General features: G+C 33.9%; 1 protein-coding gene and 1 long non-coding RNA gene across 3 annotated transcripts; both read left to right on the top strand.

The window, feature by feature from the left end:
- The first annotated feature begins 560 nt into the window (after positions 1-560).
- LOC110037131 (receptor protein kinase-like protein ZAR1) lies at positions 561-3,502 on the top strand. The gene is made up of 2 exons (XM_020741712.1): positions 561-2,234; positions 2,642-3,502. Exons 1-2 carry the CDS (start codon positions 761-763, stop codon positions 3,301-3,303), a joined length of 2,136 nt encoding a protein of 711 aa, XP_020597371.1. The 5' UTR covers positions 561-760; the 3' UTR covers positions 3,304-3,502.
- A 1,124-nt stretch (positions 3,503-4,626) lies between these two features.
- LOC110037133 lies at positions 4,627-14,266 on the top strand. Of its 2 annotated transcripts, XR_002295297.1 has the most exons (4): positions 4,627-4,944; positions 11,843-11,929; positions 13,709-13,858; positions 14,203-14,266. It is a non-coding gene; the product is annotated as an uncharacterized LOC110037133 (long non-coding RNA). The 2 variants fall into 2 exon arrangements; XR_002295296.1 differs by lacking the exon at positions 11,843-11,929.
- Positions 14,267-19,375: the final 5,109 nt, after the last annotated feature.

Raw genomic sequence — 19,375 nt, forward strand, 5'->3', positions numbered from 1 at the left:
AGAGGAAACTAATTCTTGATTATCTCATACAGGAGCAACACCTCATATATATGCCTTTGCCAAATATTCTAGTAGCTAGGCTTACCATATTACATAAGTACCCTTAGGTAGTTATATGACATATGCACTTCACATTTATCTTGTTAGACTGATTTAGTGGCACTTGCCTTGATTCTTGGCTGTGAAATGTAAACATTTAAGGGTTTTAATTTTTGTTTTCTATTCTTTATTGTTAATTTATTTTGTTTATGTTTTAATTTGAAATAAAACATGTTTGGTATGCTTGGTTACTATACGATTATTTTTTAAAATATAAAAAAGACCCAAAATTTATTTTGAGTATTTTAAAAATATATGTTTATTTATTAAAAATAAATAAATAAAAATACCTTAACCACATTAAAAAAATTGTCCTTAAAAAATAAGTGAAAAATAAATACAAAACAAAACATAAAATTGACCCCAAACAAAGCCTTTTTTGCGCCATTTGCACCAGAGGCTAAAAGTGGAACTCCTAAAAGTGAGATTTTTGTTCTCTTTTCCCACTCTCTCCAGCTCACTCAAACAATTCACTGGTGATTGATCTTCTACTCCATTTGCCTGCTCGGTTCTACTCGCAGCCCCCCTCACACGGCACAGATAAGTAAAGCTTACTCCCAGGAAAAAACGGAAAAATCGCATTTTCCTACTCTTGTTATCCATTTCCTTCACTTGTAAGTCACTGCTCCTTTCCCTCCAGAGAAGAACTAGAGCAGCTTCTATGGGTTTTCCATTCTTCCACCTTCTTCTGTTTCTCATCTTCAACCCTTTTCTTCCTCCTCCTGTTTCTGGCCTCAATGTCGAAGGCTTCTCGCTCCTTACCTTCAAGGGATCCATTACACAGGACCCTGAAGGCTCCATGGCTAACTGGAACTCTTTTTCTCAGGACCCTTGTTCCTGGAATGGTGTGACATGTAAGGCTGGACAAGTTTTCTCCTTGAGCATTCCTAAGAAGAACCTTGTAGGTTCTATCCATCCTTCTCTAGGCTCTCTTCAATCTCTAAGACACATCAATTTAAGGAATAACAGGCTCTTTGGATTTCTGCCACCGGAGATTTTCTCTGCTGGGAAACTTCAAAGCTTGGTCCTTTTAGGTAATTCCTTAACTGGGTCTCTTCCTTCTGAGATTGGCGCTTCGTCTTACTTACAAGTTTTAGACCTTTCCCATAATTCTTTCTTCGGTTCCCTGCCTAATTCATTGTCCAACTGCACAAGGTTAAAGATTCTTGATTTGAATAATAACAATTTTACGAATTTTCTCCCCATTGGCTTTGGAAGCAGTCTGCTTGCTCTTGAAAAGCTAGACCTTTCTTATAATAAATTCAATGGCTCCATACCTGCTGACATCGGGAATCTCTCAAACCTCCAAGGAACTGCTGATTTCTCCCATAATCTGTTTTCTGGGCTGATTCCAGAGAGCCTCGGCCATCTTCCTGAGAAGGTTTATATAGATCTGACATACAACAATCTAAGCGGCCCAATACCACAGAATGGCGCTTTAGAGAATAGAGGACCAACTGCCTTTATTGGAAATCCCGGCCTGTGTGGCCCTCCTTTGAAGAACCCATGCTCCTCTTCTGATCCTTTTCTTCCCAAGGAAATCACTACTTCTCCTCCCAACCAAATGGGCTATAACTCAATCAAAAATGGCGATAGAAGAAGTAGGCTGTCCTTCAGCCAAACAGCTGCATTAGTTGTGAGCGATGTGGTTGGGATTTGTTTGATTGCGCTGGTGTTCTTCTACTGTTATTGGAGGGCGATGGCTTCAAAAAAGAATCAAAGTTGTGCCATTTCTGACAAAGAAGTTTCAAAGACGAAGAAGGAATGCATTTGCTTTAGCAAGGATGAATCCGACACAATATCTGAGAATGTAGAGCTTCTCGATCTCGTGTCATTGGATCCTCAAATGAGTTTAAGATTGGACGAGCTCTTAAAAGCTTCGGCCTTTGTGCTCGGCAAGAGTGGGATTGGAATTGTGTACAAGGTTGCATTAGATGATGGCTTAATTCTAGCCGTTAGAAGATTGGGAGATGGAGGTTTGCAGAGGTTTGGTGAGTTTAAGGCTGAAATAGAAGCTATTGGGAAGGTGAAGCATCCTAATATTATTGGTTTGAGAGCCTATTATTGGTCGGTAGAGGAGAAATTGCTTGTTTATGATTATATACCGAATGGCAAGCTTTCTTCGGCAATTCACGGCATGTCCTCAAGCTTTAGTTTTTATTATCCTGATTGTTCTTATGCTTTGTATGATTTACTTGTTTTAGTTTGAATTAAGTGGATTGCATTTTTAATATTGGATTATGGCTTGTGTTTGAAGTTTTTCTCTTAGGCTGTAGAATTTCACAAATTTTCATTGAAGGATTTGATTAATTTTTCAAAATAACTCTTTTGATTTGCCCTGTTTGATCCTGTTATGGATGCTCTCATCTTTATTTGTTAGGATTATAACTATTGCATTGAACCATAAAAGTTATTTCATTTCAGATATATTAGAGAAAACTTGATAGTTTGTTCAGCTTTTGCGAGTAGTATATAATATTGAAATTCATGAATTCACAAATATGATCGTCATATATTAATGGTTACATTCGTATGGTTTCAGGCAGAGGTCCCATGGCTTCCCAGCCACTCACCTGGGAAATAAGGCTAAAAATCATTAAAGGAATAGCCAAGGCCTTGTCCTTCCTCCATGAATTTAGTCCAAAGAAGTTCATACATGGAAACCTCAGAACAAACAACATACTTCTCGGTCAAAACATGGAACCGTACATCTCCGACTTCGGACTCAGCCGCCTCACAATCCCCTCTGGTTCATTCCCATTAGCCCAACAAGATAGAATCACAGCAAAGAAGCATAAAAAACATAAATTTGAAATCTCTGCAAGCTCTGCCGCATCATGCTACCAAGCTCCTGAGGGTCTGAAAACCATAAAACAATCTCAGAAATGGGATGTTTACTCTTATGGTGTCATATTGCTTGAACTGATTTCTGGTAGATCTCCAGTCGTTCTGCTGGAGACATCAGAGATGGATTTAGTGCAGTGGGTTCAGTTCTGCATTGAAGAAAAAAAGCCGCTTTGTGACATACTGGATCCTTTCCTGGCTCGCGAGCCCGGTGAGGATGACGAAATCGTTGCGGTGCTTAAGATTGCCTTGGCTTGTGTACAGACTAATCCGGAGAGGCGGCCATGGATGCGGAATGTTGTGGATGCGCTGGATAGGCTGAGGGATGCATGTCATGGAAGCTCGATTCGTGGTCTGTGATGGCTTCGAGCAATGGATGAAATCTGAAGCTGGATTGTTGAAGTATGAGATTGTATTTATGTTTTGTAATCTTCAATTGAATGCCATGTGCTGGCTTAGAAGGTAGATTTGCTTAAAAACAATGGCCAACAAAGTGATTGTGGCAAAATTACATGTTTGTATAAGATTTGTAGTATTAAGTAAAGAAGATGTTATCACGTCGCTGACTTCAAATTATGACATAAAAGTTAAATTGCATATTAAAACTCTGTTTCGTATTATATTTGGACCAAATCAAAGCAAAAACCAGATGATCTGGTCAATTAATCATGATTAGAGACGTCTCTATTAGAGACTTTTGTTTGATTACAGCCTTGTTGCCAACTTTTACGGCGGGATGCTTCTCGCAGTCAGATATTTTAGACGCCATTTCGGATAGATGGTAAATATTTATGCGTACTCTCTTACCAATAACCCCTTATTGTAACCCCTTATTGGGGTTGTTATGTAGTTATTTGATGTTATTTGGAGTCAAAATCCTAACGTCAAAGAAAATGTGAAAGTGTAACTGCAAAGTGTAACCGTGGATGGTACTAACTCTAAATAACGCCGAAATAACTCCGCAATAACCCCAAATTATTTTCACAGAGGTTATTTTAGCGGTTATTGGGAGGGGATTACGCACGGAGAGCTGCATACATTCTTTGTATATAAATAGCGCTCCGCTTCAGAGCATGTTTGCTAAAAAATAATATAAAATATGCTAAAAAAATTAGTTCTTTATCTTTAAATTATTTAAAATATTCAGAATAATATTTTATATTTTGAATCAAAGGTTTTTCTATTATTAATTTCTTAATTGCTCACTTTATTTGTCCTTGTATTATAACATTTGCTTCAATCAATCTTTATTTTTTTTATTTCATAGCAAACAAATTGGCTCGCCAGCTGGTTTGAACTCATAAAATTAAGCTAAAACCCAATTAATTAACTAATAGCAAGCTTGGGATGAGAGTGGCTTAGACTCGACTCAACTCATCTCATTTGCCCCTCTAGCACGAATCCATGACTCTTAACATTAGGGAACAAACAGCGAAAGAGGTCATTAAGACTATGAAGCAATTTTCAGTCAGTCTAGCAAATATAATGTAGCTTGGCCCCAAAATCATGAAGTCATGAATCAAGTCATTAAAATATTTTTGAAGAATTTGTATAATCAATTATATCATCTAATGAACTCTAAATTTGATATATTTATATTCAAATTGAAAGTTTTGCTAATAGAAATTGAAGGAGCTTAAAGTTGCTTGATTTCAAAGTCATTAGTTCTAAAACCCAAAATTTTTTATACATTTTCCTCCAACGCAAATCATCCCTTTCCTTTCCCTCTACATTCCCGATTGGCAACCGCTCTCCCCTGCCACCTTCGTCTCACTGCGATATAAGCTGATAGGAAAGAGAGGACGAACTCTCCTCACCTCACGCTCCTCCTGTAGTCCTCTACCAAAATCGTTGTCAATCCCCTCCTCCCCTCCTCTTGGTTCCGCCCAAAACTATCTCCTGTGCCTTAAACCCTAGCTTCACCGTGTCATTTGGAGTTAGCAGAGAAGGCAATGACGGGATTGTCGGCTGTTTCGCTCCTACCCAAAACCACTGAAAAAGGTAACCCTTATCTTGCTTTGCCTTCCCCTGCACGCGCATCAACTTCTCTGATTCTCGTAAACCTATCTCGAAGGGGATTTCTTAAACCAGGATTTAAGGAACCAGAATAGAATCAAGATTTAAGAACTTGTAGGATTTGAATAAATCATTTATTTATTTATTTATTAAAATTTTTAGGAGTTATGCATGGAAATCCCCAAACAATAAATTCAACAATTTTAGTTTTCTCCCATATCAAAATAAATTAAAAACAAAATACTTTTTTGATTATATTAGTTAACCATAATTAAGTTCATATTTTCTTCTTCTAAGAATGTAATAATAATAATCTATTATATATGCATATTTTAAAACTTTTTAGGTCTATCAGAATGCACCTAATTTAATGAATAAATAATTTTAGTTTCATGATTAATAATATTCTGTTCTATAATTTATGTAGAATCGATAGTCGAACCGTCAAAATCATAGAAGTATCATGTTTGATGTTTCGAGGTAACTGATTTTTTTTAGAGGATAAACGTACCATTTCTAGTTATGGGCGTCGATCCATATTAATTAAAGTAGATTATCGTTATTTTATAGGATTGTCAGTTATGCTCTTGCTACTTCACTTTTATAATTGCTATAAGTTTCAATTATTATTCATAATGAAATCACTAATCTCCTTAATTTATTATTACAAAATTTCTTGCATATTTGAATTAATGTTGCAATAATGACTTCTTTTTGCGCCTTGTACAAAATTAATGTTGAAATATTATGGTTTTTATATATTACACTTGTGGAAACTATTTGTCATGTTTGTATGTAATTATATGAAGGTCGATATAACTCTTTTAGATTTTGACTAGCTAAGTTGATGGGCCCACATGATAATGACTCTACAGAAAATCATCTAGTTTCCTAAAGTTGGTATTGACCTTCTCATTTTCAGTGTGTAAACGGATTATATAAATAATAAATGAAAAATTAAATAATAAGAGATTAGATAAAAAAAATGATTGCATTTTTCCTAATAATATGCATATTTGATATTTACTACTCTTTTTTGCCTTTCAAAACTTATTTATGCAGACAGTAATCATCATTGTTGGTTGTTCATATTGCACGCCACAATTTCTTTATGATTTATGCTTCAATAAATAGTTGTTATTTGCTTAATTTGGTCGTTAAACTTGCTCGCTTATAATTTTCTATCACGAGTTTTTTTTAGCCACTAGCAGAATTGTCTCTACCAGAGCAAGCATTTTAGTTTTAATTTTGGTATTTTTTTTTTATATTTACATAAGCTATTATGTTTTCTTTGTGATGTTTGGGTAATTGTTCAATGTTGTATATTCAGTTTTGATTCAACTGGTTTTTTGCTTTCATTTCAGTTGTATAAATAGGATATTCAATATATATAAAATTTACATTTACCTTTTTATTTTGCATGCAAGTTTTTTTTAAGAATATAAAATAGGTTCATTTTATTTCATCATGCTCTGCTTAGCTAGGGTGTGCCACTTTATGGACCATTGTGTATTAGAGTGGTTTGAGAGCCAATGTTTTGTATTTAACCATTCTTGACTCTGTATCTCATATCCCTTGACTTCTTAGGATTGGGTAGAGGATATGTTATTCTTGTAAGTCATCATTCAAGCAATTTTGATTTCGTGTTTATTTCAATTGCATAGGATGTATCTGAAAAGAGGAGGTGCAGCAACCGCTCGTGGAAGAGGAGTCAAAAGAGCTACTATAAATGATATGCTTGTCTTTATTGGTCTCCGCTCCCCTAATTGTTGTTTTGTTGATCCTACTCAAACCACTGAGACAATTGGAGCACTGAATCTAAACATGAAAACTCTTGTGGAATTGTGACCCAGTTTACTCAAGCACTACAAGCTAGTTTTGCAACTCAAATTGGACAAGAAATCCAAGCTAATCAGTAAGCGATGCAACTGACACCATAAGCCACTCAACCAGTGTCACCAGTTACCATTGTGGAGACACAACCTATCAGCCAAGCTAATCCAAGCTAATCAGTAAGCGGTGCAACTGACACCATAAGCCACTCAACCAGTGTCACCAGTTACCATTGTGGAGGCACAACCTAATCAACCAATGTTGTTGACAAAAGGGAGTATCATGGATTGAGTGATAGATAAATTTCTGAAGACACATCCTCCTACCTTTAATGTAAGATGGACCCGATCGAGTCTGATGCATGACTTTGTGACATTGAGAACAAGTTTCAAGGAAGAAAGTTTTCTAAAGATTATAAGGTGGATATCGTGACATTCTAGTAGCGTGAAGGAGTTGATGATTGGCGGGAGTCACAACTACAATATTTTTTGACCAGCCAATAGTTGTTAGGTGAATTTTGAGAATCTATTTCTAGAGTAACATTATTCTTATGGTAGATCAAGCCAGCTCTGAATGCCTTAATGAAGTTAGAGCAAGGAGCAAAGACTGTTCATGAGTATGAGATAGAATTTTTCAGGATCTTTTCGTTCACTCCATCGATTAATCAAAATGAAGACATAAGATCTACCACATACTTGCAAGATTAAGAGTAGACATTTGAAGGTGCTTATTGACTGTTAAGTGTATGTTCTATGAATTATAGAGAGCTGGTGGGTCGAGCTATGCATGTAGAGATATAGATCAATTCCTGGGAGGAAAAGCATGTCGGGAAGCATAAGAATTATGATACACAAGCTAATGGGAGTTCCTAAAACAAGGAACAACAAAATCACCACATTTAAAAGTCAAAAACAAATCCTCGATGAGTACATTATGGGAAATAACATTTTGGGACTTCTAACTTGATCATCAATAAAAGCTTCAATTGTTATAATCTTGACCACAAAGCTAATTATTGTCCCCTCAAAGTTCAATATTAATTTTAAGTGAAAAACACCCTGGAAAAAGATTCTATGTCTCATCGTGAGAATAAGTGTTATAAGTCAAATGGAGGATAATTTTAAAAGCATCACAAAAAGGGTCAAACAAAGTGAAATTGTTTTTAGCTTCAGCAATAGCCACAACAAGTGGTGGTGTCTCAACTATATCAATTCTATCCCTTTACAACACAGTGCTAACAATACTAACAATCTCAACAACCGTCACTTCTGCATCAACGCCCTTCAATGATTTAATACCAGTCTCAACAATCTCAAGCTTCGGAGTAGCTAAGACAGGCGATTCCACCATGAGCATTTGTTATAATGCAAGAAGAAGCTCATGAAGCATCTTATGTGGTGACATTTATCATCCCTATTTTAAAGCAACAAACAAGGTTATTATTTGACTCTGGGGCAACTCATTTATTCAGATTGCACCTAGTGCATTGATTTCTTTATTACAATCACATATATCAATCACTCCACCATCTAGCTCGCCTATGGTAGTTACTCAGTATGTTTATGGTTGTAATATTGTCATCAATGACTTGCAGATGCATGCTACTCTAATAGTATTTCAACTAGCTGAGTTTGATGTAATTTTAGGTATGGACTGACTATGCAAATATCATGCCATTATTGATTGTCGTAAGAGATGGGTGATCTTTTATGTACATGACTCTATTGCTTTTTGCTTTAATGGTAATAGAGCTTTTATTTTCTCTCTAATTTTAGTATTTAAGACTTATAAGATGAGCTAATCTTCCATGGGTGTGCTGGCTATCTAGCTCGTGTGATAGATTTTGAGAAATTAAGTGTTAGCTTAGATAGTGTTTCAGTAGTACGAGAATTTGCTCATATATTTTTTGAAGATTGTTCTTGCTAACCACCAAATTGTGAGATCAAGTTCACGATAGACCTGCTTCCTAACACCACTTCAAATTTCAAAGCACCATATTTTATGGTCACTGTTGGACTCCAGGAACTTAAGATCCAGTTACAAGAATTGCTTGATAAGGGATTCATTTGGCCGATTGTTTCTCCTTGGGGAGCACCAACTCTGTTTGTGAAAAAAAGGCGAAAACATGCAAATGCGCATATATTATAGCGAGTTAAATAAGGTGACCATGAAAAATAAGTACCCTCTCCTATGTATAGATGATTTGTTCGATCAACTAAGAGCTCCTGGTAAAGCGAACGTGATCACAAATGCTTTAAGCAAGAAAAATCATTGACGTATGCAAATTTGATGATCACTCAGGAGCACAAGTTAGCATGAGAGATTAAGTGACTTCAGCTCAAAAAAGTGCCGACAAGAGCTACTCTTCGCTTTTATCAACTCTCAGTTCAACTTACACTTGTGGATCGTGTAGCTCAGATGATAGATGTAGACTTACTACATCTTAGAGAGAAAATAAAGAATAGATTGAAATCGATCAGTATGACATTTTAAGATTTCAGGATTAGCTGTGTGTTCCAGATTAGTAAGGGATTAAAATAGAAGATACTCTGTGAGGCACATTCTACTCCATTTTCTGCTCATCTGGAAAGCACTAAGTTGTATCAAGACCTCAAGAAACTATTTTGGTGGTCTGGTATGATAACCACGACAGACATGTCAGATGGTTAATGTCAAACATCAAAGACCTGGTAACTTGTTGAAATCCTTTCCATCCAGAGTGGAAATGGAAGGAGATTTCCATGTACTTTGTGGTTGGCTTGTTAAGACCGAAGCAAGGACAATATACTATTTGGGTTATGGTTGATAGACAAACTACGTCAGCTCCTTTTCTACTAATCAAACAAAATTATTCGGTGGATAACTTAACCAAGATCTATGTAGACAATATGTTCAATTTCAAGAAATTTTAACTGCCATTTTATCATATTAAGATGAAAATTTACTTCCAGCCTATGAAAACAAGTGCAAGAAGCTATAGGCACGAGATTGGACTTCATTGATGCTTTTACTCCTTATACAGATAGACAATCGGAGTGCATCTTTAAGACCTTAGAAGTCTTACTGAGAGCTTGTTTTTTATACTTCAGAGGCAGTGGGAAGACTATATTCTATTGGTAGAATTTGCTTATAACAACAACTTTCAAGTTAGTATTGAAATAAGGCCTTACAAAGCACTTTATGGCATAAAGTGTAGATCCTCATTATGTTGGTTTGAGATTCGCAAGAGACATATTTGGACCTCAACTAGTGGATCAAGCTATTGAGAAGCTTTATCAGGTTTGAGATCGACTACATGCGGCTCAGGACTGTCAAATGAAAAATATCTGCTCAAAGCATATATAGATTGAATTCAAAGTCAAAGATCACATTTTTCTGAAGGTTTCATTGATGCACAAAGTTAAACGATTTTGTCAAACTAGAAAGCTTCAAACTCGTTTCCTTGGTCCTTTTGAGGTGATAGAGAAAGTTAACAGAGTTTCATACAATTTTGGCTTTTTCTTCAAAACTTGAAGGTGTACACAATGACTTTCACATCTCACTACCTTGGTATTATGTGCATGATGATTCTCATATTATCTTGTACGAGTCATTGGTGATCAAAGGAGACTTGATTTATGAAGAAGTGCTACATTACATCTTTGAACATGAAGTTTGACAACTTCATTTTTGCTCTATGCATTTTGTCAAACTATTTTCAAAGAACCAGATAGAATGAAAAGTAACACGGGAGATTGAGAAAGAAATGATCTTAAAGTACATGTAGTTGTTTCAGAACTAAGATATGAATTTAGGGACCAAATTCAATAAAGGAGGGTATAATGTAAGAATCGAAAATATTTCTTACATTTTCTTCCCATGCAAAAGTTCCCCTTCCTTTCCTTTTCTGATACCTTCTCGATTTGGTTCTCACTCTCCTTTGAAGCTTTTTGAAATTGACTAACGCACAACTTCGCTATGTTATATGATATAACAGAGGCATCATAGTCACTCCACCTCGCCTTGTCTTATTGCCCTCTACCGAAACAATTTTCAACTCTCTCTTCCCCGCTTTTTTTTCTATCTAAAGTTGTCTCTCGTGCCTTAAAATCTTACTATACTTGCATTTGGAGCTTGTAGAGAAGGCAATGGCTGGATCGTAGGCTTACAAAGACCACTGAAACTTCTGCTCTGTTCCTACCCGAAACCATTGAGGAAGGTAACCCTTCTCTTGCTTTGCCTTCCTCCCTCACGACCGCATCAACTCCTCTGAATCTGTAAATCCATCTACAAGGGGTTTTCCTATACTAGGATTTAAGGAAGCCGAAGAGAAACAAGATTCAAGATCTTGTTGGAGTTGAAAAAGTTATTTTTACTATTTATTAAGTTTTTAGATGTTATGTATGTAAATCCTCCAACAATTAATTTAGAAATTTTAATTTTCTCCAATATCAACATAAAATTAAAATACATTTTTGACTATAGAAGTTAAAACTAAGTAAGTTAATAATTTCTTTTTATTAAAAATTTAATATTAATAACTTATTATATATATACATATATTAAATCTCTATAAGTCTATTAGTATAGATACAATTTAATGAATGAATAAATTTAATTTCATAATTCATTATATCCTATTTTTTAATTGGTGTAGGATCGAGAGTCGAACTGTCAAACTTATAAAAGTATCATGTTTGTCGTGTCAAGGTAAGTAATTGATTTTTATTAGAGGATAAACATACCCTTCTTTGTTAAGTCATTAATTTTTATTAATTGTATAAGATTAAGAGCCAATCTATGGAATAAAAAGACATGTTCTTGCTACTTTAATTTTTATTTGTTATAAGCATCATTTATTGCTCATGATGAAATCAGTAACTATCTTAATTTATTATTGCAAAATTTCTTGCATACTTGAGTTAATCCTGCAATTATGAACTTTCTTTTTCCTGCACCTTATTTTTATGAATATGCATTTGCCATATCACAAGCATGCATGAAATATTGTAGTTCTTACATATGACACCTGTGAAAATAATTTGACATGCTTGTGTGTGATGGTATGTAGGTCAGTAGAACTCTTTTGAAGTTTGGTTAGCCAGATCGACGGACCCACAGAGTGTTGAACCTATAGGAAATCTTTAGACTTCTTTGGGTTGGTATTGATATTCCTAGTTTTAAGGTGTTTATTAAAACCAACTATATATATAATAAATGAAAAACTTAACAATAAGAATCTTGATGGAAAATAGTTGCATGTTTTTATTAGATATGCATATTTGATGTTTATCATTTTCTTATTGCCTTCCAACGTTATATATGCACGTAGTAATCATTATAAGCACTTGTTCATATTGTAGGCCCTTTTTTTTATGCTTCAATAAATACTTGTTATTTGTTGAGTTTGCTCGGCAAACTCACTCGATAATTTTGCATCACAGATTTTATTTAGCCATTAGCAGGACCGTCTCCACTGAAGCTCTTTTTTTAATTTTAGATTTCTGGTTTTGGTTTTTTTATCAATATTTATCTTAGCTATTATTGTTTTATTTTGGAGTCTGGGTAGTTGTTTTATGTTGTCCTTTTAGTTTTGATTCAACTTTTTTTTTGTTTTCATTTTAGTTGTTTCTGTGGACTATTCAAAATGGATAACATTTACATTCCTAATTTTTTTGCTTGAAAGTCTTTCTTTGAAAAGGCAAAATTGGTTCATTTCATTTCATCATGCTTTGCGTTGTCAGGTGTGCCAAATTTTCAACCCGGGGTGTGACAATTAGGGCCTCCAAATCATAAAAAAAACCATTATGATAAATAAGGATCAAAATGTGCCACCTGATCCTATGATTGAGGAAGTTATTTGCCAAAGAACTAAAATGGCCCTCCCCATAAAGACTTAAATAGACCCTCGCTCGACACTTGAAAGGGGGGAGGAGTTGAATTTCAGTGTTCTTTTAGACTGATGAACTGACAAAATTTTTTTGGCTTCTATAGCCGCCTACCACCGTTGCCACCATCCACCCTCCTGCTAGCTGCCATTGGCAACCCGTGCTTGTTACTGATGTATCACAAATATGGTCGTAACGTGTAATGTTGTCTAGAAGACGACAATAACTTCCAGCCTTTATAACTGTCAACCACCATTGGCCTCTCTTACTTGTACTGGTTGACAACCCTATCTTACTAAAATTGTATCTAAAATATGATTGTAATATATAACGTTCTATTGAAGATCCAACCATAACTCCGATGATTACTTCTTATGATCGTCGTAGTCAGAATAGGATGATTCATGTTTGACTCATGAAGTTTTTCATACTTTATATAAAGACAACTATTATGTCGGGTGTAAATATATAATCCTGCTCTCCTAGTTATTCACAAATAGTACATATTTGTATTTACAAACTCATTGTAGACTACTTTAACTAGGCCAGGGCCATGATTTTTTTCTTCTATAGGCTTTTTCACATAAAAAAAATTGTTTCTTCTCTTACTACTGTTCAATTATATGTGTGTGTGTCGAATCTAAGTGCAAGACTGAGGCATTCAATAATCACTTTATCATCGCGATTTTTTTGGCACTCAACAAGAACCATAAGTTATAGAGGGACAGCGATATAAATATGTTATAACTAATAATTGTAATGAATAATTTTGATTTGATTAATATGTCCTTTCGGGTGATAGGAAATGAATAATTAGTGACAATCTTATAGTTATGTGTCCTAATAAGCCCTTGTAAGTCTGCATACAGTCTCCATATTAGATATCTATCAATAAAAACTAAATTATTCCATCCCTCCTAAGTTATGGAGTTGGCACATCAAAACGACATTTATCTTGAGCCATAAGCCCTACTCATTTGAATTTCAATTGTCTTTTTACAGGAGCTTCTTGTCTTCTTTAACACTTTTTTTACTTCTTTCCATCATAGCTTTGTGACAAATGCCAACCATCATACTATGCGATTGGAACGGCAACAGAAGGACCACCTTGAATAAGTACAAGTTTCATATGGAAGTTTTCTCTGGATTATTGTTCATCCTTGAAGGAGATGGAGAAGCCGTGAGGGAGCCACAGCTAGGTTTTTACTGAGACAATTAATGGTTTCCGTATCTAATACTTAAAATTTAATATTTACATTTACAACGTTTTTATAATATAAATATATGCATAGAAAAATGTATTGCAATTCTAAAAGTTCATGATACTGATAGTTTTGATATAATGAAAGATTTAAATGTTATGCATGTAAATATGAGTGTTTAGATATGAGATAGGTAGATTTATAAGAAATTGTGTTATGCATTTAAATTTTTTTTTTTTAATTAACTTCTGTTTTTCTTTTTTTTAAATCAAGAACTTGATAAAATGCTAAAACACTTTTGACTGATCTTGCATTACGTCAATGAACGTCCAATTTGACAGATTCCAAACAGTATTTTCGTTCGGAGTCCAATGGCAGAGCGCCATGTGTCAAGTGGGGGGGGGGCACTGCATTTCAATACTATTGGCCAGGGTACGAGAATTTTTCAATTTTTCTATTAAAATTCTATGTTCTTAAATGAAATTTAAAATTTTCCAAAGGCTTTTAAAGTTTCATATGTTTTTTGCAAGTTTCATGCTGTTGTTTTTAAAGTTCACCAGAAGATTTTTGGAAATATTTTGTGGAATTGATGGGTTATGCTACAATTTTTCAAAATTCATCATCTATTTTCAAAACTTTTCATTCAATTCCAATGGATTACAACATGTTTATGTGATATCATTTTATGAAATTAGCATGTTTACATGTCAAATTTGCCAAAACAGAAATTTCTATCCATGAATCCATAAGAATTTCGATTCAATTTCATAGCAGTCTATTGACTTGATGTGTTACATATAATTAAGCATTTTTACATATCCAATTTATCAAAACCAAAAACATTAACCATGTTCCATGTTAATGTTTTAAAATTTCTTTTAGGTTTATGTGCTTAATATTGATTTTCTAATAAAATTCCACTGGTTTTTTCAGCACTTCATGTTCTATTTTGTTAATTGCATGATCATCCTCCCAAATTTATTAAAATGGAAAGATATTCTTTTCTAAATTGCCCAAATCGAGCCCTAATTACATTTTTCCACCTTAATTACCTTCTATTCCCCTCCATAATCCCTTAACTGAGCACTGGACATACAGATGGTATTTATTGGATTGTGAGTGAGTTCGCAGACTCACCACCTAGACAAGGGCAATTCAAAAGAGTGAGAAGAGAAGAGAGAGAGAGAGTGCGCTTGTAGAGAAATAAGGTCTGAGATTATATTACTATTATAGTGTTTACAAAGATATGATGAGTGCCATGAAAATGCATCTCTTATTTATAGGATTGAGCTGGCTCAAGGCATGCTATATAGTAAGCGACATAAAAGTATATATATAGATATATATATATATATGTGTGTGTGTGTGTGTGTGTGTGTGTGTGTGTGCGTGTCATATACAGCAAGCCGTGGCCTGTTGGTTGCGAGGTTCACTGTAAATCCCCTTAGGTCACGGGTTCGATCCCCAGTGGTGCTGAGTTCTCGAATATTTTGGCACATAGCGCGGACTCTCATCATGAGGCCTAGCGCATGAGAAATCAGTATTTGAGCTTCTGCCAAATACCGATTTCCTTATATATATATATATAATGTTCATGTAGTACTAATGACAATGTGTGGATAAAGGAACTCAATAGGACACATATCGAGTTCATTAATGCCGAATATATCTCAATTGAGCTTAAGTTCTTGCTCGAGTTCTGTTAATTTTTTATTTGAGCTTGATCTGAGGGTATTCAACCATACATTTTTTAGTTTCTTGATTCTTTTATTTCTTTTTAAATTATTGACTTCATTTTTTATCAACCTAAGTCAATCAAATCATCGGTCCATCTGTTAGGCTTAATACTCCTTCATAATACCCATAGGTGGTTCTCTGGCTTTAGTCTAGTTTGCTCAATTCTCTTCTTATAGTTCCAAGAGAGCTATAATTGTACCCCAGCTTGTCTCCTGCAATTAGAAGTCCCAAAACAAGTTTTGCTTAGAGCCTGGGGTGCACAAGTTCAAGTTAAGTCTACTTATTCTTAATGCATGAGTGGCTTAGTTTGTTTGGCTGGAATCATAACTAGTTTAAACATAAAATTGAAAATTAATTTAACCTGAAACTTAAATTAAACTTGAGATTATATTGAAGTATCATCCAATCTAACCCAAAGTCTAACCTAATCTTATTACTAAATTGAGCATAGAGCAAATTTAACCAAAATAGAACTAAATTTAAGCAAAACTAAAGTTAATTCAAACTAATTATAATTATGTTCAATTAAACCTAAGACTATGGTCAAGTTTAAAGCCTAACTTATTTTTAAAATCTTAAATTGAATTAAGACACAAACTAAGCTCACTAATCTTAACCCAAACCAATAATCTTAATTAATTTCAATTTAATTTGTACATTGATTTAGTTTAAACTAAAATCAAAACTAAAATGAAGTTAAACTTAATTGAACTTACTCTAACCTAAAGCAAACTAAAACTTATCTAATTTAAACTAAACTAAACACTAAAATCATTTAATTATAAGTTAAACCTAAAGCCAAGTTAACTTAATCTAAATTTAATGCTAAAATAATTTAACAAAAAATCTAACATAAAGTAAAAAATAATCAAATTTATAAAACAAACTAAAATTAAGTTAGGTTTAAGTGAAATTAACTTGGTGACTCAACTTAAGTGTCATTTAGTTAAACATGAACCAAAATTAATTCCAAGTCAAACTTAATCAAACTTAACTAAACCTAACCCAAGCTAAGACCTAAGGGTAACCCTATGAGCTAACTTAAGTTCAAGCATTATCCAAGTCCAATTGATCTGTCTCCAATTGATCTGTCTATGGCTTAATTGGAATTGCTTAGGAACTACTCATGTTGGTCCAACATATTGAGGTGAGTTAGGCGCACTGAGGATTTGACCTCATTTTTAGTGAACCTTATTTTCTTGGCTTAATCTTAACAAGACTTCACTTGAGCATGGTCTTGAGCAAAACATAACTAAAGAAAACTAAGTTTGTAAATTAATAAAATCAAATGAAGTCAATAATCTTCAAACATAATCAATTTTAACTGCCACTTAGAGATAAGCCTAAAAATAGCTTTAATCAACCCTGAGATTATTATTTCTTATTTAAGATGATTGTAGGATTCAAGTCTTCATTCCAAAAGTTGCACAAGTCTTATTAGCACTTATAAATGCCATGCAAATAAATTTGATGATTGTTTCAAATATTTTGTTATGTAAAATTCTTCTAATAAAATTTTCATATATGACGATTATCATTGTAAATCCTACTTTTTTTATTTTTTTTTTCACAGGTTAATCTAGTAATCCAAATTACACTATGTAAATTACATGTCCTTCCTATTCATATATGAAATTTATACAAACTAGTTTAGTGGACATCAGACACTCTTTTATATAAAATTGTGCACTTAAGGTTCCCATGCATCCATGAAAAATATTCCTATGTAAAAAATTTTAATCACTCATTAGTTTGGAAAACAAACTTTATGATTGTGTATGTATTATGGAAAATTTTCAAATGAGTCTCTCCGTGCTCAAATTTGGCTCTATTTAGAGGTCTGCTGAGCCGATGATAATCAATAGAAACAAGATGATAATTTTGATAATAAAATGATAATTAGATCATAACTATCTTAAAATGACTTCAAATAAACCTGATACTTCAATTAAAGTTATTATAAATTAAAAAATACACAATTTTGATCAATAAAATCAATTTAAAATTTTGTTCAAAATTCACTGTTATCTCAATTCTAAGTGTTTGGGCCCACTTTGACTGATCATGTTTTTAATAGAGCTTGACTTAATCAAAACTACTCTAACCAATAAATTCCTAGTTTTTTTCGCTATCAAATGAGCTCAAGTAAATTTTTTTCCATACCAACTCCTAACCACCTTGTAACCACATCTTCAACTGCCTAAATGCTTCAATTGATCATATCTTGAGAAGGAGAACCCCTTTTTTTTGAAACAGTTTAAAATATTGGATTCCTTGTTTCTTCCTCTTCAAAATTATCTATACTTGTACTTTTTTCATAACTTTCCTAACTAACTTTGTTAAATTACCAAAATGCCCCTCCTCCATTACTAAAATTATAAATTTGCCCTATTAATCCTCACTATTCGTTCTCCTAGATTTGACCTCTCCTGATGCGCTACCTCGCCAATTTGCCTCTCCCTCTCCCACTCATCCACATCATCAGATCATGACCCCCTTCTCTCTCTCTCCTCCACATCACATTGAATCTTAGCCCTCCATTCCAAAATTCTAACCTCAATCCTAATCTTAGCCATCTATTCTCCTTGTCTCTTTTGCTCTCCAAAACCTTCCCCTCACTGCTTCAATTATCTTGGTTGAAACTTCCAAGAGCTCCACTCATCCTGAATTCAACTTTCCTTTATTCTCTCTCTTTCCATTCTTCTTTCCAAGCCCCAAAGCCAAGCACTCCCTCCTTTATCAAGCATCAAACAAAAAATTCTCTCAATTCTCCACCGATAACACAAGAAGAAGGCACAAGGCAGGGAGGATCTTCAAGTTAATGAATTCAACATCAAAACAAGATACAATTTGTTTTCACCATGAGAATTTTTCAATTTTTCTATTAAAATTCTATGTTCTTACATGAAATTTAAAATTTTCCAAAGGCTTTTAAAGTTTCATATGTTTTTTGCAAGTTTCATGCTGTTGTTTTTAAAGTTCACCAGAAGATTTTTGGAAATATTTTGTGGAATTGATGGGTTATGCTACAATTTTTCAAAATTCATCATCTATTTTCAAAACTTTTCATTTAATTCCAATGGATTACAACATGTTTATGTGATATCATTTTATGAAATTAGCATGTTTACATGTCCAATTTGCCAAAACAGAAATTTCTATCCATGAATCCATAAGAATTTAGATTCAATTTCATAGCAGTCTATTGACTTGATGTGTTACATATAATTAAGCATTTTTACATATCCAATTTATCAAAACCAAAAACATTAACCATGTTCCATGTTAATGTTTTAAAATTTCTTTTAGGTTTATGTGCTTAATATTGATTTTCTAATAAAATTCCACTGGTTTTTTCAGCACTTCATGTTCTATTTTGTTAATTGCATGATCATCCTCCCAAATTTATTAAAATGGAAAGATATTCTTTTCTAAATTGCCCAAATCGAGCCCTAATTACATTTTTCCACCTTAATTACCTTCTATTCCCCTCCATAATCCCTTAACTGAGCACTGGACATACAGATGGTATTTATTGGATTGTGAGTTCGCGGACTCACACACCACCTAGACAAGGGCAATTCAAAAGAGTGAGAAGGGAAGAGAGAGCGGGTTCTTGTAGAGAAATAAGATATGAGATTATGTTACGATTATAGTGTTTACAAAGATATGTTGAGTGCCCAGAAAATGCATCTCTTATTCATAGTATTGAGTTGGCTTAAGGCATGTTATACAATAAGCTACATAAAAGTATATATACATATATATATATATATA

Source organism: Phalaenopsis equestris, unplaced genomic scaffold (genome assembly GCF_001263595.1).
Source record: "Phalaenopsis equestris unplaced genomic scaffold, ASM126359v1 Scaffold215775, whole genome shotgun sequence".
Taxonomy (NCBI): Eukaryota; Viridiplantae; Streptophyta; class Magnoliopsida; order Asparagales; family Orchidaceae; genus Phalaenopsis; species Phalaenopsis equestris.

Coding starts and splice junctions, on each gene's coding strand:
- LOC110037131 (XM_020741712.1), top strand. CDS start 761: ATGGGTTTTCCATTCTTCCACCTTCTTCTGTTTCTCATCTTCAACCCT. Junction 2,235..2,641: donor GCTTTCTTCGGCAATTCACG/GCATGTCCTCAA, acceptor GTATGGTTTCAG/GCAGAGGTCCCATGGCTTCC.